The following is a 21,646-nucleotide window of genomic DNA, read 5'->3' as shown; positions in this document are numbered from 1 at the left end:
AAGTCCCATAAAGCAGCTGTACCTCTTAAGTGTTTTCCTTCGTGTTTGAATAAATCCTCACAGGCTTTTATATCTTTTGAGCTTTGAAAAGATGTTGCATTAAATGTAGAAATAAATATTCAATTAAAAATGTGGAGATACAGTAGAAGTCTCTTCCTCTGCGTGCAAACTTTTCCTTTTTTTCCCAGATTACCATGCATATGTTTGTTTTCTCTACTTATCTTTGAATAAAGCCATGATAAAGAGGAAATGAGGAGAGGTTTCAGCACTAAGTACTGTTTGTGCAAATGTAGTCCTCTCTGTTCCTAGAAAGGTTGAGATTATAATGAAGATAATTCCATGTAAATCTTCTAATAAACTGCTGAGGCTGTGACACCAAGCAGATGTGGTAACTTTTTGCTTCTATTTGTGTCAAAACTGTGTAATATATAGTATATATATACTATATAATAGTTGTGTAAGATTGAGACATGCAAGAAAAATACTCAATAAAACTCAACAAGAACAGTTTATTCATAGCATACATAACTCTGAAGTGATAAGCAGGATTTATCATCTCAGTAGCACATTAAAGGACATCCAGGCACAGTCCCAGCACCATGCTGTAGTTGTAGCTGCAGCATTTAATAGAAAGGAAATATTAGTCATTGTGGATGACCCTGCTGCAGACGCTGGCAGTGGAAAGTTGTCATCGGGTTGTCATGGACAGAAACTGTTGCTAACCAAGTTAAAAGGAAGCAAATTAAAAGACTGTGAGTCAATTGGATGTGGTAAATATGAATTTTTCCTACAAAAAACCACAAAGAATTTATGCTAAATGTACCATGCAAGAGAACTAGTCGTGTTTTTATCTCCCTGGGTGATTGCTAAAAAGCAGCTTTTCTATATGCAGTGATTTCTGCCGTCATATTTCAGCTTGGTTTGGAAAAGCATCAGGTAAACAACTTGTGTTGTAATGTTCTTTCTCATGTTGAATACATTAGACTAAGGAGGGGGAGCCATCTTTTCATTTCCTCCTGTGGTTTCTTCTTTTTTTCTTATGTGTTAAGCCACTTTCTTTTCTCGACCAGTAAAGCCAATAGAGATGCGGACTGAGCAACATAAATAAACTAGACCTCACTTGATTTTTACTCTTAAAAGTAGAGGAAAGTGGTGATCAAACATTGGCAGTCTGTACTGTCAACGCATGCACATATTTTAACCATAAAACCAGTTTCCAGCAGTCTTACAGCCTTAAAGCAAGTTGTCATTAATTGTCTCAATACTTTAATGGCAGACAGCAGAGCTCTTTTTCCAGTATCAGTATGAGAGGGAGTGCATTGCAGCCCTGCCTGGGTTTGTTTGCCATTCTTTCTCTCTGACCTCTCTGGGGAATTTCTATCCGGGACAAACACTTCTGAACAGTTTCCGGACTCCCATCACTCACTTGAAAACTTTGTTCCTGATATCTAATGTATATGTGGGCAGAGCTGCTCAAGGCAGGATAATCCTTCCAGTTAAAGCTGTGGCCTATAAAGAGCAAATTGTGGAAACTCATTAAATTACAGTCTACAGCTGCAAAAGGGAGTTCTTCTCTGGTCTTTTTTTTTTTTTACAAGAACATGGTGGGAGGTATTGTGTGGAGGTCACAGTCAGTTTTTCACAGTGGAATCTGTGAGGCCATGATAACCCTGGACTCAAACTCAGTGTGAGATAACAAGGAATTTAAGGCCTTTAATATCTCTTGACAAGCAGACAATGAATCACAAACACAGTGGGTGAGATGGACAAAATTCAGATAGAGGAAACAAACACAGCATTATGCTGATATTAATACATGCTGTTATTTTGTAAAGTATTTCATTCAGTTTTCATTTCAATTTTCTCTCCCAACGTGTTCTCAAAAGGAGCACTACGCTGATTTTACACATCACGTTCAGTTTACCATCACAGAGAGTGATATTCAGCCTCTCTAAAGCCTAAAAAACAGTTCCTCCTGTTGCCAGGAGGCTAAAACATTTTAGCAGAAAGCCTGCGTTACACACATGGAGAGTGGAGTTTGAAAGACAGGGTTTTACATTTACATTTTTTTGCATTATGGGAAATGTAGGATTCTTTCTTTTCTTGACCAATACTTGAGACAGCATATGTCAGGCTCTGCTGCTTTGATTTTATTCATGCTCTTTAAAATAAATCTCTTTACAGTTAACCAACATCATGGAAGTGCAATACTAAATCGCTGGGGTACCCTAAGGTCTCACACTGTGACAGAGTTGATGTATTCCTATATAAAGGCATTAAGGCCAAGTAAACATCTAATTTATGGTAAATGGTAGCAGTTTCACAGGTCTGATCCTTGAAAAAAAGCATTACACAAAAGTACAACCTTGATAACAGGGTATAATAAAAAAGCATATTTTTTGATAAAGGGGAATTCCACCATCTGAAAAGAAGCAAGTCACAAATCATTTTAATTTACTGAATATTTACTATTTGTAGAAGACAAGAAATATTTTCTACAATAGTAATACTAATAATAATTCACTTTTAAGTACCTAGGCCTATGTGAGAAATCGTACAATAATGACTTTCCAGCACTGACTTGCTCATCTGTTTCAGCAAGAACTGCTGACTGTCTCGGCCAATAGGTGATAATTATAGAATTGATGGCAGGGCAGTGAATGACGAGTTGATTGCTTAAGAGTAACAGCCAGTCTGGATAGAATGAAAAGAAAAAATTAAAATCATGTTCACACATGAACTCAGGTTCAGCGACTAAGTCATTTCCCACATAGGAGCACCCTAGCAGCACCCAGGATTTGAACGGATCACCTATGAGTCATGTTGAAAAACTTTCTTTCCCTCCCTCTTTCCCTCCCCCCTCTGAAACCCCACAACAACCATAAAAACTGTTTGCCCGGTTGCGGTGTTTCGCTCTCACAGACGGACAGCACGGAAGCCTCTGCTGGACCAATTACCGGGCCGGTCTGTGCGCTGCCCCGCTGAGCGTGTTTTCCTGGGCGGCCTCGACTTCACTCTGCCAGGAGAGGACCGTGCGAGACAAGCAGTCCCAGACAGACGCCTATCAAGTTCGCAATGGGGTCGCCTCGGGCTCTAGTCTGCTCCACCGCGTTTGTCTTGGTTTTACTGAGCTCAGCATCCAAGGGTTAGTGCTGTTATTCCCCCTTCTTTCTGTTGTTGTTCTCATGTCAGAAATTGTTGTGTTTGCTTCTTGGCTGATGGCCGGGCTCCATTTTTGTTCGTCTCAGCTGCTGTAAGTGCGTTTATTTCGCCTGCAGACTTACTGACATGAGTCATGTTGCAAATAGACTTTAAATTACTTTTATATAAATGTTCTGATGTCTCCATTAGTGGAATGTAATTACTTACTTACAAGTATAATTTTCAGGTACTTATGCATAACTTGAATATTTTTATGCAGATTCAGTTTTTGCACGAGTTAATGGAATATGATTCATTGTAATAGATGAAACTAACAAATAGTATGCAAACGTTTCAAATGATCTCCACATCAAAGAGCAACAACACTAAAATCAGTTGCAATGTATGTGTAATATTTAATGATGCAACACTGACAGTACAATTAATTCACTCATGAATACTTGAAAACTTTTACTTGAGTAATATTTTAAATGCAGGACTTTTACTTGTAAGAAGAGAATTTTTACACTGGCATCGCTACTATTATTTAAGTAAAGGAATACTTCTTCCACTCTGTCTCGCTGTCTCTCAGTATAATTTGAAGAGTTGCATAACTTTGTCTGGCTTTCTGCCTCTCTCTCTCCCTCACTCTCTCTCTTTGTGTGTACCATTTTCCAGATGAGCGCCTTATTGAGCAGCGTGATGTCACCTTTGACCTTGACAAAATCATGCAAGGTGCGTGTGTTCACATGCTGGTGCAGTATCTCTGCAAGGACCAATTAGAACCTCAGATGTTCAGAGTGGCATTTGGCCAGCTCTCACTACTTCAAGAGACTATTTTGAGGTTCTGACTTGAGTCTGATATTGAGATTTAAGGAGTACTCCACTGATTTCACTCATGAAATTGCTCATCACAGGGAGTTTTGCTTTGAAACTGCTAACTATGACCTTTGAAAATGGCTGTTTGATGTCTTCTGTGGCTCTGAAGGGAGCTGTATGGAAGTGACATACTAAATCGCTAAAGGTTAAGTTTAGGATAAGATTTTAGGCTATGCATAGTAAGAGTAAGAGTAAGAGTGCTTACGGGCAAGTCGAGGACATGACTATTGTTAATGTAGGTTAGGTTTAAGTATAGAAATACATTATAAATGTAAGTATTTAAGACACTGTAAAATATTCCTTTATGTAAATCATTGTTTTTAAAATCCTTGTGTCTTTCAGAGTTGCAACAACCAAGTTCGTTCATGTTTCAGAAAGAAGCAGACTTGACAGATCTCTTCGTTCCAGAGGGTGCTGTTAATCTTCTTACCTATTGTTATGACCTTCTCAAACTACATAGCTGCACGCCACTTGAAACATTTGTCGCTTTGGTAGCATAGATTTGAGGTGACCTAACCGTCGTCTTATGTTCATTGTTTTCTCTGTTTTAATAGAGCGCCCAATAGAGCAGACGAGGGTGTTTCCACCAGAACAGTTTGATACCCTGAGTGAGAGAGGTAAGTTGCTATCTATCTATCTATCTATCTATCTATCTATCTATCTATCTAATACAGCCTTTACTCTGTCAGGGGGTTCCAGACCAGGAGTCTTGACACCTAGTATCTATTTTCCTCTCTTTCTTTTGAGTTTTCATTTGCTTCATTTGTACCACCTATAACAGTATGATTCCTGTCCTTTCCTCAAAGGTCGACCAAGCTTTGGGCCTCGTTCTTTCGGTGGCCCTCCTATGCTGGACTATCCTGTTCAGTTCCCCCTCGGCCGACCGACCTCTGACAATCTCCAAGCCATCTGTCTCCATGGAGACCTTCGTCCCCGCTACCCAGACTCTTACTTTCCTGACTCTGGTTTTGGCCAGCAGAAGCGAAGGGCCAGTGCTGTCAATAAGGCAGAGTCCTGGTTTGGTACATGTTGCAAAGGGAACCAGACGTGGGAGAGGGAAGTGACGCTTTGTTGCGCCACACAGGCGGTGAGTTTTCACAACAGCTCCTACAGCCGATTGAGCAGTTTTTTACTCTGTATAAATGTAAAATGTGATAAATATGATATCCTGTATCTTCTTGGTCTAATTCTGCTCCTCTTGGTTTATTCCACTGTGTTTATGTTTTTGCTTCTCATTGTTTTCAACATAATTACCTTCTCAAGAAGCAGTGGAACATGATGAAAAACACAATGACATTATGCACAACGCACCCAAACCAAGATACAATGAATGATATCCACTTCATACCTCATGAGGAGGAAGGCTCTCATAGACATCTTATACTTTATATCCATAGTAGCTTTATTCCTGAAGCTGTAATGTAGTAGGCCTAGAGTCATACACTCATACCAAACAGTCTTATATTTACCCCGAATATAAAAAAGGACATAAAACATTCTTCACATTGCAGAGATGATGGTACTTGCATTTTTCATCAAGTTGAAGGCCTTGGGCACTTCCAGTCGATAAGCCCATTACGTGCAGCCCAGCCTGACATAACAGACAGGCCTTGGCATGAGCACCAGTGGAGCCGTCTGAGGGCAAGCAACAAACCTGTTTCAAATTCTTCTGTGAATAAAACATTACCTTAATCTTATCGCTTTCTTCTTACCATGTTTGTTTTGTTTTGGTTAAGTGTGTATTAAGATACTCTACTAATTGTGGGTGGCCCATTCACTCAGACTTTATGTCAGTATTAAAGGATTTAATCCATACACCCTAACTGACTGTCTGTGTTATTTTTCTGTGCCTACTACAGTGGGAGCTGTCAGTCGCATCCTTCTGTGAGGAGGACTCATCAGTTAAGGATCGTCTTTATGACTGCTGCAGACAAACAGGCAGCGACAGGCTAAGCTGCTTCCACAACGACGCTCCAAACCCAAACTACGAGCCAACAGAGGAGCTGCCGGTGCCACCGCCACCCTCTACTGCCAACTTCCGCTTTGACCCCAGCACTTGCCAGAGGTATGCAGGGAAATAAATAAAATGAGCATGATACTGACAATTAAGTCTCTGTAGAGTAATAATACGGGTGCTATGTTTCTCTTAGGCCCACATACCAGTTGCTCTTATGCAGAGGACAAAACCAGAAATCAGTTTCTATAGCAGTGTTTAATATATATATATATATAATATGTTGCCTTAAAGAATGTGCCATTAAGAAACTTTTTGTCCAAAAACTATTAAAAACATGTCAATGATCGTCGCTGTTGCACTGCGTGACGTGTTCCTTCATTACAATGAACACTGACACTAGTTTATTTTGAGTAAATCCTGAATACAGTGTCCTGGTGCTGTAAATATTCACTAGAGAACCAAATTGTATTAATCCACTACTGAAAATAGTCCCCGACAAATGCACTATTTACTCCTCTTTACTCCTCTCCCCATCAGCTAAAAACAACAGTGCCCAGATGTTTTATGAAATTACTGAGCCTTTTTTAAAACTCATACTACATATTTGTGAGCCATTTTAAGGATATTACATCTCCAGTTGGGACTGAAATAGACAGGGTAGCAAAGTTAGAAAATATTTAGAGACAGACTGAGTGGGAAACACAAATATAGATTAACACCAACCTTATCCTTTCAGGCAAAGGAAAGAAAGTGATTTGAAAATAAATTATAGAGAAGTGTTATTGAGGAACCTCACAATGCAAAACACACTTATGTCTCACACTTTACAGGACAGTGGTGACTCCGTACAGTGCCAGAGGAAACAGAAGAAAGAAGGAGAAGAGACCATCTGCTTCCAAGAAAATTGACATCAGCTTTCCTCCTGGACGACCCACCGCAGATGTCATTGAATCACTGTGTGGCAACCAGAAGCTACGCCCGCTCTATACTATCAAGTGCCTGCCAGGTCCAGGCTACGACTGGCTGGCTCGTCAGGCAAAGACCATTAATCGTATAGAAAAGGGATACAAACAGTGCTGCAGAAAGAAGCAGGATGTGCTCACCTGTGCTGATCAGAAGGTAAAGCAAAACATAAATATTTTGCTTAATTTTTGTCATTTTTGGTACCTTCTCATGTCCTTTCTCCTTTTGTGTTTTAGTGGCGTGAAGAGCTTAACCGGTTTTGCGTGGATGAGAATGGTGACACGGTGGATTTCTACTGTTGCGCGGGTAGTGCGGGAAATGAACGAGACGACTGTTTCCAATACGTGTCTCCCGACCCACATTATAATATGACTTCCGCCAACAAAGAGCTCACAATGCACGCACTCTGTGACACTCACAAGATCATCAAGAAGAAGTGAGACAGTACTTCCTACATCTGTACTTGGATCTGTTTTTCTGTCTGTCTTCTTCATCTCTTCCTCTTTTATGTTCTTTTTTTGTTTGTACAATTTTCTTGTTTTCTTGTCTCTTTTGATGCTTTTTGCCGTTTCTTCTGTCACAGAAAATAAGTAAATCTCAAGCGGCCTGTTATGCTGAAATGTCTCTTATCTTAAATGTGATGCCGCCACTTATCTACAGTATGTTCTGTGTTACCAATATTGTCATGGATCTAAACAGATGTGCACAACATTTGAACAATGTAAAGTTGGAAACATAGTAACGAAGTCACTGTGTTTTAGGTTCCCTGTTGGTTTTCCTCTCAAGAGCTTTGTCAACCAGTGCTGCCTGCCCATCTCTAAAACACACCAGACCATTTGTTTTCTGCAAATGGTGAGTTATAAAAGGAAGTGAGTTTGTATAAAAGACAAATCAAAAGACAAATGTTTGGGAAATGTTTTAAATTGAATGTGTCATTTTCTTGCCCTTTTCTCTCTCATGAAATCAGCTTGAGCAAACGTCAGAGAACCAGTGTTCACCAAGAAAGACTCCTCCTCCAGCTGTCCGCCGCTGTTGCCGCATGTCTTCACAAGAGGCTCAACAGTGCATCTCCAAAATTCTCATGGATGCCATCACCAAAGCAACCAAAGTCCTGCGTCAAAAGAAGAAGAAAAAGTGCCCTTACGCCTAAACCCTTATGACCTTTTGCTGCTGACCCTACTGGCACCGGGCCATTCAGGGAAATGGCAAGCTAGCAGCAGAGCTGACATCCAATCACTGAATAGAAACAATTAGAGGTCTGTAAGAATATTCAAAACGTGGACCAAATTCTAGCTTCACCTACTGCTACTACCTACTGTGTTATTTGCATATTTTCATCTGAGACCACATGAGAAGCATTGTTATCACAAGAATAACTTTATAAAGAAACAAAGATATTGTTAAATGCTTAGTTTGTAAAACAGATTGTTGTCTGTGTCACTGTACCACTATTTTTTCTAGGCTGTTCTTAACATATTTGATTATGAATGCAATTTTTGATTCCTTTGGAGCCGCAAGATCATTTCTCTTCTTTTAATATGGATTTGTGGTTAAGATCATATCTACAACAGCTCTAATAAAAATGTTTTTAAATGTTCCTTTCGTGTGGTCTACTGTCTTCTTGCATGCAATGCTTATGTTAGTTTAACCACAGTGTGCCTGGTACAATATGTTGACATTTTATAATGATGAGGTTTTTTGCAACTAAATGTAAATGTGTTGAACACAAATAAGTCAACATGAAAGGGAGTCTTTTAGGTGGATATTGAACAACATAAAGTTGCAGTTTATCAGAGGTCAAAAGTACATTTTTTAAATCGTCATTCATACTACCTATTTTAATATTGTGTTCTTAACTTTGCACCATTGATTTCTAATTAGATTTTCAGGATGCCTTTTAACATCTGCCAGGGGACACCAGATGGAAATTAGCCTTCTTGCCAAATCTTGCCCATTTAACAGTTTCAACTGTTGATCAACAGGCATTACAAAACCCCTATAAAACGAATTAAGTTATTGGATTCGATGACACTTGATCCTGTCATTAACAACATACGCATACCACAGATTAAATCAAGGACAAATGCAAAGATTAAAAATAAAGGTAAAATAACGCAAACTACATAGCGTGTAACACAAACAAGGCGGCACTTAACTTTAATATAATTTATTTCCACAACTAACTAGACAAGTGTCCTGTTTCTGTTCATTAATATGATTTCTGTATCCACTAACTAAACACCTGAGATTTTTTATCACTTTTGGGGAAAATGTCCACTAATTCAGAAATGACTGGAAATCATAGTCCAGCTCCCTCTGTAAGATTATTATTAAAATGATTAAAACATATCACACATATATTTGAATAATATATGTTATTTTAAAAAATGATTACCTGTTTTATATTCTACACTTTTATACTTGATGTAAACATCACACAAAATGAATATATGTAGCTTTACAGTAAAACTGAAACTGAAACTGTTCCACTTCAGTCCACTGGAGGCGCTGTGGTGCTGCTGCGACATGAACATCAGAATTCAACTGTCGGCGCTGTCTGTGATGTGAACACTCAAATCGTAATGGCGACTGCTGGAACAGCAGACTCGGGATCAACAGCCCCGACAGGTACCTAGTTGCTTAATCTTCCTCCTTTGTTTCTTCAAACGTACATTCAAACAGAACTGTGTAACATTTTGTAGCGATGTAAATTGTGTGATTTGGTGACCATGGCTTTATCAAGTCCCGGTTAGCCAGTTAGCTAGTTAGCATCGAGGCTTTTTACCTAACAAATGAACCAAGCAATGACTAGCCTGTTTAGCTGCCTAGTTGATAAACCTCAGTTGATGTTGTTGTTGGTCACACGATGCTTTAGTTAGCAGGCCAGCAGTATTTATATCGAATTATTGTTATCTATTGGGGTTAATAGCATGTAAAAAATGAATTCCCGTGACCACGTTGGCTGAAGTGATGTGTTTTGTTATCAAGCCGGTTACTTCGTTAACGTTACACGGTGTTTTATGCTAATTAGTTAGCTGGACACAGGAGGATATATATGAGTTTTAATACATACCGGTCTATTGTTTAGTAAATTAACGAGACGTGCTAATTGGCTGCTGTTTCAAATGTGTCTGTCCATCTATGGGAAACTACTCTGTTATCCAGCCTTCCTCGCCCGTTACTCCCCTCCTTTTCCTCTGTCTGTCTGTCTGTCCAGGTTTGGGGCAAACTTAATAAGCAAATTCACTCCAACACTAGCCCCCCATCAGTTACTTTCCACCGTTTCACAGTTGAGGTGATGTATTGTCAAAAGAAATATTGATCTTATTGATTCCCGACATTCTTTTAACCAATGTCACCGGCTTGTCATGCTTATCTAGTTAATGAACAGGCTTCATTCATTACACTGTCCCTGTTCAGCTGATGAAAGGTTTGTTTATGATCTCACATATACAGATGGGTGGTGGGCAGTTCAATTTTCTGAGGACACGACAGATGATGGGCACGTTGCATCTTACTAATCCATTTAGTTGTGCGTCACTTATTAGCTTCCCTGTGTACAGAGGAGTTGCTCTTCTCTTGGTAGCCACCCAGTCTGAATCAGGGAATAAAAATAGTGGCTCCAAAGCACTCTTGTGGCTCCCACATGGCTGAGAGCCCTAGACTGTACAAGTACAAGATACAGTATTCTGTCAAACACACACACACTCACACAGACATTTGAGTGACAGTAACATAATGTGGTATCTTTACTCGCCCATATTGGCCTTGTTTCTTAATCTGGCCAAGAACCAGTATATTTATGGAGTCTTCATAGGCAGAAAATGATGTTAGGAGAGTGTGCCTGTCCCATATTATTGCCTTGTTCAGGCTGCAGGCTACATGTGAACAAGGCTGGCAGGGAGTTGTTTAGTATACAGGGTGGAACAGATGGTTTGCCTATTGTCATAAGGCCTGTCACTGACAAGCTTAAGTCATTGTTAAGTAATTGGGTTGAGTTGGGTTTGGTAATTCCTACCCCGAAACTGCTTCACAGTATTTGTTATTAACTAGTTCTGCATTGACCTTAGAGAAAAATTGAGAAAGACTCAAATACTGGAAGCTGGAACCTGAAAATGTTTGGCATTTATGCTTGAAAAATGACTGAAATGATTAGTTGATTATCAAAATAGTTGCTGATAAATGTTCTGCTTGAACTGATGAATCATCTAATTATTTCAGCTCTAGATGCAACACATTTTCTTGTACTTATATACAATCATGCTTTAAATGTGTTCAGTGTTGCTCCTGTACTAGGTTAAGCCGTTTAGGCTGACCATGTCCTGCTCCACAGATATTAGGACTCAGTTCTGGAGGAGAGCATTACAGCGAGGTACTCGCATGGGTGTGCGTGAGTGTTTCTGTGTGCGTGAGCAGAAACTGCATGAGTAGTGATGATATAGTGTGTTGTTTTACATAATGAGGGGGAATGTGGGCAGAATGATGCTCATTGTTTCCCAGAGGGTTGCCGTGTGTCCCTGTTAACTGAGAAGAGATGCATGGCATTCAGGGACGCTGCCTTATTATTAACGCTCCCACCTTTCTTGGGTTGAAGTGTCCACTTACTGTGTGCATCGCCTGGATTGAATCTGTTGGGCGTAGATGAATTTTCACACACATGATTACAGGTGTATAATCTTCCTGACATCCTTTTGTATATATTGACCCGTGGCACTGCAGCATTGAAGTAGATGTTGCCATTGGTTACAGGCTAGAGGTGCTTGCAGCGTGGGCGAGATAGTAGGTTTAAACAGCAAGTTTATGTAAGGACACAGGAAATCATGTCGAGTATTTCTTTTATTTCCACTGTGTGCCTTTCTTACAAAACTACTGTGTGCTGTTGTTGTTATCATGCTTACCCAGACCCATGTGTCTGGGTCATGTATTACAATTTCATTTCTTATCTTTGGTAAGCAGCCCAGTAAATTTTAGACACATCTAGATGTCTTTGCATGGTGATGGTTTGAACTTTTACCTACACAATCCTACTCCTATACTGATCAGTTGAGTTTGCTGAATGGCTGAATTTAACAAACATTATGTAGTCATGTTAGAATTATGGAGTTAATCACTATGATGAAAGCAAAGTTGCTGTGAGACACAAATTAGGCTGTTACAGAAATATCTAGAAACTGTACAGTTTTTTTTTGAGGGAGCTGGTGACTGCAGACACACATCCTCAGGGACCAGATGAATCTGGAGCAGCCAGCTCACGGGAGAAATAGCTCCAGTTCACATAGAGCTGCTGTATCAGAGGCAGCAGTCGGTTTCTGTGGCCACATTTAGGTCTGGGCTCATCATTGGCCTTGTAGTTATCAGCCAGCGCTGGAAATAACGCTGCTAATTAACCAGCAGAGGGTTTATTAAACAGTCATTAACAAATTCTTCCAAGTTAAAAGCTGCCAACTCCAAGTCTTCAAAATGATTTCAAGCGTCAAATTGTTTGACTGTTTGGGTTTACATTTACACGGCTATCGTGAAGTCGTGTCTGAACAAGAGGTTCCTCAAGGCTTCTTCCTTTTTGTCAGTGTCTTTCTCATGCTGTAAATCCCAATTTAACTTGTTTTTGTTTTTCTGTCTTTAGGGACCAGTGGCATCCGAAAAATGGCCCCCGCAGAGGTAAGGACTCCGGAAATTGTCATACTGAATTGATAAAACACCTTCGCATTATGTACAGCCCCAAGTAATGTAAATAGTGATCCAGTCAACCCCCAAGGAGGGAAGGAGAACTGGTTTAGAGAGTGCAGGCCTGCATTCATGCAGCCATCATCAGCTTGAGACATCAGTTTATTAATTTTTTTTGTGGAAGTAAGAGTCCTATGTTTGTTACACAGGTGAATAAATTCCTGGAAAAACGTGGTCAACAATTTATCTGTCTGTACTGGGACCAGTAAACAAACCAATAATGCCACAATGTTGTTACTGTAACCTGTATTCAAAGCTAATAATTGAAAACAACAGTCAAAGGATAACAAAAAAAAAAGTTTTAGGGATGGGGAATTTGTTTGATAATATTGACAAAAAAGGCAGAGTACAAACTAATGTAAATTTATTTGGTACCAATTACAATAATTAATTGCAGTTTCTTACTAAAGCAAACATAAAGTAGACGGTAGAACCTCGCTGAGATTTCAGCAACGTGTCAGTCAATTTGATGGCTGGGTTACCACAGGGTGAGGTTATCATGTGAAGATGTTGAGCCAATATGACCTAAAACCTACACATAATTAGCTCTCTGTCTTCTGTGTTCACAAACATAAACACACACACACACACACACACACACACACACACCAAGCCATATTTCAATGTTCTCCCTGCCCCTCTCCTCAGATGCCTGGCTCTTCAGGCACAACTCAGAGTATGAAGAAGACCATTGGACACCGGGGCGTTGAGACCACCACAGGAGAGACCACCTATAAAAAGGTTAGAACGGGGGGGTGGTCAGTGACACAGGTGGTTTTTTGACACCCACAATACTGAGCAGCAGAGGTGAAAAGTGTAAAGGGTGTTTGGTGTTTATGTTCTAAATTTAGTTTGGGAATTCATCTCACTAGATGCCGCCCAAGAATAGTGAGTGAAACGGCAGAAGTCACAGGGGTAAAATGTTGTTTGTTCCAGTGCTCACTATCTTCTCCTCTCTGACCTCTCTAGACCACATCATCTGCCCTAAAAGGTGCCATCATGTTGGGCATCGCTCACACAGTTGGCAGCTTAAGCCAAAAGGCAGAAAGGGATGTTCTCATGCAGGACTTTGTGGTGGTCGAAAGCATCTTCTTCCCCAGGTTGGCAATAGACGTCGTAGTTGAATAAACATGATGAATTTGTGGTGTAGTATGTATGTAGTGTGTTAATGGCTTTTCTGTCTCTGGGTCTCTCATGTTTTTTCAGTGAAGGCAGTAACCTGACTCCTGCTCATCACTACAGTGACTTTCGCTTTAAAACCTACGCTCCTATTGCCTTTCGATACTTCAGGGAACTCTTTGGCATCCGGCCAGATGACTACCTGGTCAGTACTTACACCAAACACACACACTGCCATGTTTACAAGAACTGCTCTGCTCTTGTTATGGCTTTAGTCACTGTTCCTATATTTCTTTTGTGGGTTTAGTTCAGTGATTTTAACCAGTGCCCCCTTTTGAGGTTGAAAAGTGTCACCTTAATTGTGAGGCTTCCCAGTTTTGGAAATCAAGAAATAATGAGGCATGAAGAGCTTTCTCATTCACCATAACGGCTTTTTATTAGACATATTTTTCACCATGTAGCTCCTGAAGTGGTTTGTCTGCAGTAAGTCATGTCTGGTTCTGACACTGTAGTTGTGGATCCTCGCCATCACAGGTCTACGTGAAGCCTTAACCTTTTGTCGTATTTCCTGCTTTTGGCTTTGTTCCCCATTCTTGGCTCTTTCTTTGCTGCACCTTTTTTTTTTAACATCAGCATTTTGGAATTACAAATTCTTACTGATTTAGAAATCACTCCATGTCTCTGTAGTCCAACTACACAGACTTGGTGCAATCAGGAGTCACTGTCAGAAGTCTGTTGTTGTTTATGTCAAGTTGCCTATATGTGCTACCAGTATCAATTGGATACTAATGCAAACTCCTCTTCCTCTTGAAGTATTCTCTGTGTAACGAGCCACTGATCGAGCTGTCTAACCCCGGAGCCAGCGGATCCATCTTCTATGTCTCTAGTGACGACGAGTTCATCATCAAGACTGTTCAACACAAAGAGGCAGAATTCCTCCAGAAACTCCTGCCTGGATACTTCATGGTGAGCCTCACGAATGAATACAACAGAAACCAGGAGCGTGTTCAGTGTGAATGATTTATTATTGCAATAACTATAATTACCGTGACAGTAGGAAGCTTAAATGAGTGGGAGCTCTAATCATTTCTTTCCAATTTAAGTGTGTCAGATATGTAATCAGTTTTCCATATTTCCCCTCCCTTCCAGAATATAAACCAAAACAAGCGCACCCTCCTACCCAAGTTCTACGGACTGTATTGCGTTCAGGCAGGGGGCAAGAATATCCGTATTGTAGTGATGAACAATCTTCTGCCTCGGACCATCCCCATGCACCTCAAATATGACCTGAAGGGTTCCACCTATAAGAGACGTGCTTCCCCTAAGGAGAGAGAAAAGGCCGTTCCCACTCACAAAGACCTGGACTTTATCCAGGACTTGCCCGACGGCCTGCTGCTGGAAGCGGACAACTACAATGCCCTGTGCAAAACTATACAGAGGGACTGCTTGGTGAGTCACATAGACACTTGTTTTTCATTGACTGACTGATTTTTATTCAAGTATTGTGCGTTCAAGCCTCATTCTAAACTGTGTCAGAGCAGCCAAATTTGCAGACAGCAATGGCCGCCGCTTTTGTTAAACTTTTTATTACAGAGGCGTCTATAATTTTCTGTTTCTCCTGAGGCGACAGTGTTGTTTGTTATTTAATGTTGAGCTCCACCCCTGCTGGCAGTTGAAGTATCATCAACAGTCTAGTGTTGAAGAGATGGCTCAAGCTTGCATGACACTGAAATCTAATACTTTGTTTACTTTGAGGGATGATACCTTTTCAAATGGTGGAAGAGACTGGTGGCATATATCATTGCAGTTAACATGCGATGTCATTATTTTGTGCATAGTGTTTATTCAATACTTACGAAAGCCACACAACTTATATGACAGAGGCTGCATGTCATTTATTCATCAAAATATCTCTTTCCATTAGAAGCTAATCCATTTGTGGTTGCTTTGTGGTCACTGTTGTTTTGCTTCTCCAGCCTACTTAAGCTTACGTGACTTATCACCACTGATGTATTATCTTCTCTGTTGTCTCTATTACCATGACCATTCTGCAGATTTGTTATTTTGATTGTGTGTCTACCATTGTGCGAGCTAATTGTTGTCTGATTGGCTGTGTTGCTTGTATGTATCTCACCCTCATTTGTTGCACAAGTAGCAGTTTTATCATCATGATGATCTAAATTATTTGATTACTTACAGCCCATATGTGTAGGATGAGAAAATGTTTCACTGGGGTGAATCAAACTGATAGACTGGGGCGTATCAACCACAACCACAGCAATGCCCGCTGCTAACACCGTATTTATATGGCATTTTCAAACAGAGGTTCAAATCCAACAAATCAACATTTTTATATAGTGTGAATGCACCTCTTTTGGGTTTTACTGTCCTCTACTGTACAAATAAAAAAAAACAAAAATTACTTTTTCTACAATTGTACCTTCTTTCTCTTCCACTTCTCTATCACAGTCCACCACCAATCATTAAATCAAGCAAAATAACATACTCAAAGAAGAAACCTCACCAAAACAATGTTGTTGTGAGTCTGTGGTATTGTATGTATGAAACTGTATGTGTCAATGTTAAGACTTGCTCCTGTTGAAGGTCATTTATTGTGTTTGTATGTTTTATGTAGCTCTTGCAGAGCTTCAAGATCATGGATTACAGTCTGCTGATGGGCATCCACAACATGGACCAGGCCAGTCGAGAGCGGGAGCGCGGTGGAGGCAATTCGGGGGACAGTGGGGGGTCGGAGGGAGCAGTGACCCCAGATCAGCGCCGGCCACAAGCCCAGAAAAGTCTGTACTGTACAGCCATGGAGTCCATTCAGGGGGAGGCTCGAGGGAAGGGCGCTTTGGATTCAGAAGACCAGTGAGTTTATTGTTTGTCTTACCACAAGCAGAGCTGAATTTGAACCAGTGTTTGATGGTGATGGGGACATGACAGTTAAGTGATCTGTTGTTGCTTCTCTGGCCTTGACTTTTCAGCATGGGCGGGATTCCATCTCGTAATACTAAAGGAGAGAGGCTGCTGATCTACATTGGCATCATTGACATTCTCCAGTCCTACAGGTTGGTGTCTCAGAGCAGCCAAATCACTTCCTTGTATAAGCATTCGTTCTTAATTTATGAGCAGGCTTCCCACCTACATTACTCATTTATATGGCTTTCAATAAACAGTTTTATTATGTCTTATTATTTAGGTTTATTAAGAAGTTGGAGCACTCCTGGAAGGCCTTGGTCCATGATGGGGTAAGAGCCTACACACTAAATGCTCTATAAAGCTAAACAAAGTATCATTAGGCAGTGAAGCTGAGCAGAATGGCTCAGAGTGCTGTTTATCATTTATGGCTATAACTTATGTTAATATGCAATCTAGATTACTTAATAATTAAAATAATTCTTAACAAACAAGCACAAACAAAACGTATAAAGTACTGCTGTTTGTAGGACAGTTTTGATTGCGTATAGATGTTAGTGCTGTCAGCTTCTAATGTATCTGTTGCTGTTTTACTACTTTAGGACACCGTTTCAGTTCACAGACCTGGCTTCTATGCAGATCGTTTCCAGCAGTTCATGTGCAACACGGTGTTCAAGAAAATTCCACGTAAGTATGCGCATGCGTGTGTTTTTAAATGTGCTGAAGTTAATAGCCTGATGCATTGATGTTTTCCAATTCTATGTCCTCCATCATCTTCAGTAAAACCATCGCCATCTAAGAAGAGTCGTGGTGGGGGTCAGGGGGGTCTTAGGAGGGCCCCCACCCTGGGAGCTCCCACCCCGCTCTCCCATGCAACTGGACAGTCAGCCGTTGACTCCAGACTTGTCTACCACAGCCACTTTAAAAGCACAGACTCAGAGGCAGACAGTGGTAAGAACTGAGACATCACCAGAAAAGTGATAAGAGCATTAAATAGATCCATTATTTCATCTGTGCTCAGGTTGGAGATTATAATTTGGTTTCTTTGTTCTCAGGCGTGCAGTCGGGCAGACCAGATCTTGTTCCGAGGACCCCTCCGCTGGTAGAAAACCTTGCAGACTGTGAGGCCAACCTGTCCACCTCATCACTAGGCAGCACAGGAGTTGCCTCCACCTCTCCTCCCCTACGGTAAAGCATCACCCAGATAATAATGCATGACCTTTTGTTCTTCCATCTCACGCTCACGCTCTATATTAATTGCTCCGACTGACTTTTCTCCATAGGTCTGTAGGGGTGGAAGTGCACAAATCAGCAAACACAGACCTTGACCAGGGTTCTTCCCACAGGTACAGACAGCAGTGATAGGCCATATAATTCTCATATATAACTCTGCCTCATCAGTCTGTGAAATAGATGTTTTTTTCTCTCTTGTGTTAGTCATTGTGTCGTATTAATTGCCTTTTCTTTGTGCCAGTTTGGAAGCAGAAGGGGTTTTAGATAATTCAGGCAACCTGTCTGGAAACGAAGATGTAGTTTCACTCTCAGATATCATCCCTGAGACCAACATCTGCTTTGTAAGTCTAAACGATGAAATTATACACCTGTAAATTGTTATTTATGATTTGATTATTGAAGCAGCCAGTATTAGTTCCATTTCTTATACCCTTCATAATATTGGTATTGACATTAATTTCATCTTCACAGTAAAAAACAAACAAACAGACGCAGTGCCATCTAAAAGACGAGGCGTTCCTGGATGAGGTGAGGCAAGCGGAAGTGAAGTCACCCATCCACCACAGACGCTCCACTGCACCTCCTGTTGTTTTCTCACCCCTACAGTATATACGGGGATCGCTGGATGAAGCAGCGAGGTGCAGTGGAGGTTGTGACAATGAAGAAAGCAGTGATGGGAAGATCAAGAAGAAGATGGTGTGTGGTAGGCTGTAGGCTTCCCCAGACATCAACACTGTCCCTGTGCGCACACATTTGCCCCCCCCAATGCCCCCCAATATACAACTGGAAAATAGGCTTATGACCCTGAATTAGCAGCTCTGTAGTTGCTGTGGCAGCATTACATTGATTAAACAAAGATGCTGAAATGACATAATAAACAAAATAATTAGTTGTATTTTGTAAAAAAATAAAAAATAAAAAAAATCCCATGTTCCAGTCACCAGTGGATGGTGAAGGCAGTCAAGTTATCCATGAAGAGTCAGGAATCAGGATCCACTTAACGCAGCATGAAGCCATGTGAGATGGCACAGACAGCAGTTCAGCAGGAACACACACACACTTAAGAGCACACAAAGGGAATATCCTGCATTTGTAGGAGTGAATATTTTCCTGTGTGTTCATGCACAGTCTAAGTGGGTTCACATTTCCGTGATTCACACTCGAGTGTTCCCGTTACTGCACTTCCATTTCCCCTCGGCACTCCTCATGAGCAGGGGCACTCTGAGCTATCAGTGGTCAAATCAACACTTGCTGCTTTTGACTCTGCAATCATGTATGCATTTCTTTTTTTTTTCCTGATTGTGGATGTACAGGTATTTGTTTGAAATTGGATTTTGAAACAGCGGAGGGATGAGTTGAAATAGACCTATACGGTCATTTTTTTTCACGTTTTGTTATTAAGTTATTCGGCTGGAAGCCACGGTGGTGCAGCAAAGGTCCAGCTAGATCTTTCCACTGCTGAATGTACATTATAATGTTTTTCTTATATAGAATGTGTCTTATTAACATGGCAGACCACATTTGTACAACCCTGCAAAATCTCCCCCTCTGATGTGACCATATGTGCTAAAGTATAGCTGAAAAGAGCTGTCGACAGCGTTGCTGGCCAGTAGATGCTGTTAAATGAAGTCATGCTATTAAGCTAATAGAATAGTAATCATTTCCAGCTACTGTCATTTGTCTGTCATGTCTGTGCCTTTACATGTTTGTCCCTTCCCTAACGTGATGTATAACTGACATTTTATTTTTACAGGTTAGTGTTGTAGTCACAGACAAACCTGCCTTATCACTACAGCTGAAGTCATCAAACTGCCATTTGTATGTCTGGGACAACCTCCAGTTGTCAGGGTTTAAAATAATTTCAGATTTTAATGCAAACACTAGTACAATTCCTTTTGGTTATACGAATGTGTGAGTCTTTAAACTCTCCTGACATCAGACAGTAAGGATGTTTGTCTCTTATTAATCATTTCTGCTGGTTACAGAAATGACCCGCCCACATCCACTCTTGGACCAATATTACTAACCGTGTGTATAACAAAAAATGTTTTTTGTATGTGGTCTTACTCAGCTTTTATTCAGCTGTTCATAAAAATTGTGCTTTGTTTTGGCAACATGGTTTGTGTTTATCTTATTGTTTAGGGCACTAAACAAGCTACTGAGGTGGCTGGCAGAGAGCTTTTCACCCCATGAGATGTTTCTGATACAGATATTTGATTCCCTACCAAGTGACTGTAGCAACACTCAAGATCTTAGACGTCATCTCATCTCTAAAGACTTACTGTTGATGTTTGTTAGGCACATGTGGTCTATGCAGCAGAGAGGGAGAAGGGGAAATGTGAGTTGTGAATATAGAAAGAAGGAAAACTACTCATGTTCATCAATGCACAGTTGAGGATTTAGGACTGAGTCTTTTGTATTATAAGCCAGTCGCGGCACCAAAGAAAAGAGTGGGGAGGTCCTGCGAATGTTCAGGATCGAGTTAACATGAAAATGAAATTAGACACTCCTCAATACCTACATGGACTGATATGTCGTACATGGTAATAACACTGGGTTGACCTGTGTTTTAAGTTCTATGATTAAACTGGATTGTTTTTTTTGCTAAATAATTTCACACCTGATAAGCTGTATCTGACATAAACCTAGTCCCTGTAAAGATTTGTTTTTTTATTCATCAGAGAATTGGTTTACATTGTGGCCAGAGACATTTCAAGATTTAACTCCACATTCCTGTGAAATTCAAGTTAAATTTAATACAGTTGTGGTAGCTCTTAGGACCCATTATTTACCACCTTTTGTGTAGTTGGGATGATAAACTTGATATGAATTATTTCTGGTATTATGCAGAAATGTAAAACATTGATTATTTCAAACAGATCCGTTTAAAGTCATACTTAGTTGGTTGAGAGTCAAACAGTCACCAAAGAAAACACTCCTAGAAATTCTTTCTCATGTAGAAAAATCCAGATTATATTTTGTGACACCTGCGTTTTGATGTTTTATGTTGTAACATTTTCTTTTAATGGGTGGTACTGTGTACTTGCTGGATGCAGACCAGTTCTGTCACAGTTGTTTTTGTACTACACCATGGCACAAGAGAAACATCATCCTTTGGTGCTTAAAGGGCGGCGCACTCAGTGTAGACACTACAATATATTTGAAGTAATGCAATATGAACCACAATCTGCCACCTTTCAGCTCTAAGAAGTATATTTATTAATATGGTTGATTTCTGCAGGCTGAAATGATAAAAGTTGTATTATGTACCTTAGATGATTGTACGTATACTGTATACTGACAGAAGGATGTCTGAAACTTTATAGCGTGTATTGCCTATGAAGGGGGGGGACTATTTGACAATTTCACTTTTTATATTTCATGTTTAGATTGTGATATGATAGGTAGATTCTCTCCATGATGATTCTGGGTTGTTAATCTCCCACGCTTTTTCTACATGAATGTTTCACACGGCTTATGAGCCAGACATTGCTGGTTGTCCTATATGCTTCAATTACTATATTTTTACTGTGTATAAAATGTGTATATGTACATAGGAGTCACGGAAATGCCTTCTCATGCAATATGTGCTGCCTGTCCCTCCTGCCATGTTTCAGTTATGTGGTGGTGATGTTTCCATGTCTGATTTTAAAGGATTAAACATATTTTCTAAATCTTGGTTTTGGACCCATTGTTCATGTGTACTATCTA

General features: G+C 40.3%; 2 protein-coding genes across 2 annotated transcripts; both read left to right on the top strand.

The window, feature by feature from the left end:
• The first annotated feature begins 2,925 nt into the window (after positions 1–2,925).
• LOC139290124 (extracellular matrix protein 1-like) lies at positions 2,926–8,537 on the top strand. The gene is made up of 10 exons (XM_070911818.1): positions 2,926–3,145; positions 3,820–3,876; positions 4,363–4,431; positions 4,575–4,637; positions 4,827–5,107; positions 5,880–6,085; positions 6,808–7,096; positions 7,177–7,376; positions 7,702–7,792; positions 7,908–8,537. The coding sequence occupies exons 1-10, from the start codon at positions 3,076–3,078 to the stop codon at positions 8,088–8,090; spliced, it is 1,509 nt and encodes a 502-aa protein (XP_070767919.1). The 5' UTR covers positions 2,926–3,075; the 3' UTR covers positions 8,091–8,537.
• A 985-nt stretch (positions 8,538–9,522) lies between these two features.
• Positions 9,523–21,614, top strand: LOC139289694 (phosphatidylinositol 4-phosphate 5-kinase type-1 alpha-like). Its single transcript, XM_070911310.1, has 16 exons — positions 9,523–9,568; positions 12,564–12,598; positions 13,313–13,405; positions 13,634–13,764; positions 13,871–13,988; positions 14,597–14,749; positions 14,933–15,232; positions 16,419–16,654; positions 16,771–16,854; positions 16,986–17,034; positions 17,305–17,389; positions 17,483–17,653; positions 17,758–17,890; positions 17,986–18,048; positions 18,177–18,276; positions 18,407–21,614. The coding sequence occupies exons 1-16, from the start codon at positions 9,523–9,525 to the stop codon at positions 18,407–18,409; spliced, it is 1,800 nt and encodes a 599-aa protein (XP_070767411.1). The 3' UTR covers positions 18,410–21,614.
• The last annotated feature ends 32 nt before the right edge of the window (positions 21,615–21,646 follow it).

The sequence above is a fragment of the Enoplosus armatus genome, chromosome 9, assembly GCF_043641665.1.
Source record: "Enoplosus armatus isolate fEnoArm2 chromosome 9, fEnoArm2.hap1, whole genome shotgun sequence".
NCBI classification, from domain to species: Eukaryota; Metazoa; Chordata; class Actinopteri; order Centrarchiformes; family Enoplosidae; genus Enoplosus; species Enoplosus armatus.
This window is presented reverse-complemented; position numbering and strand designations above follow the sequence as displayed.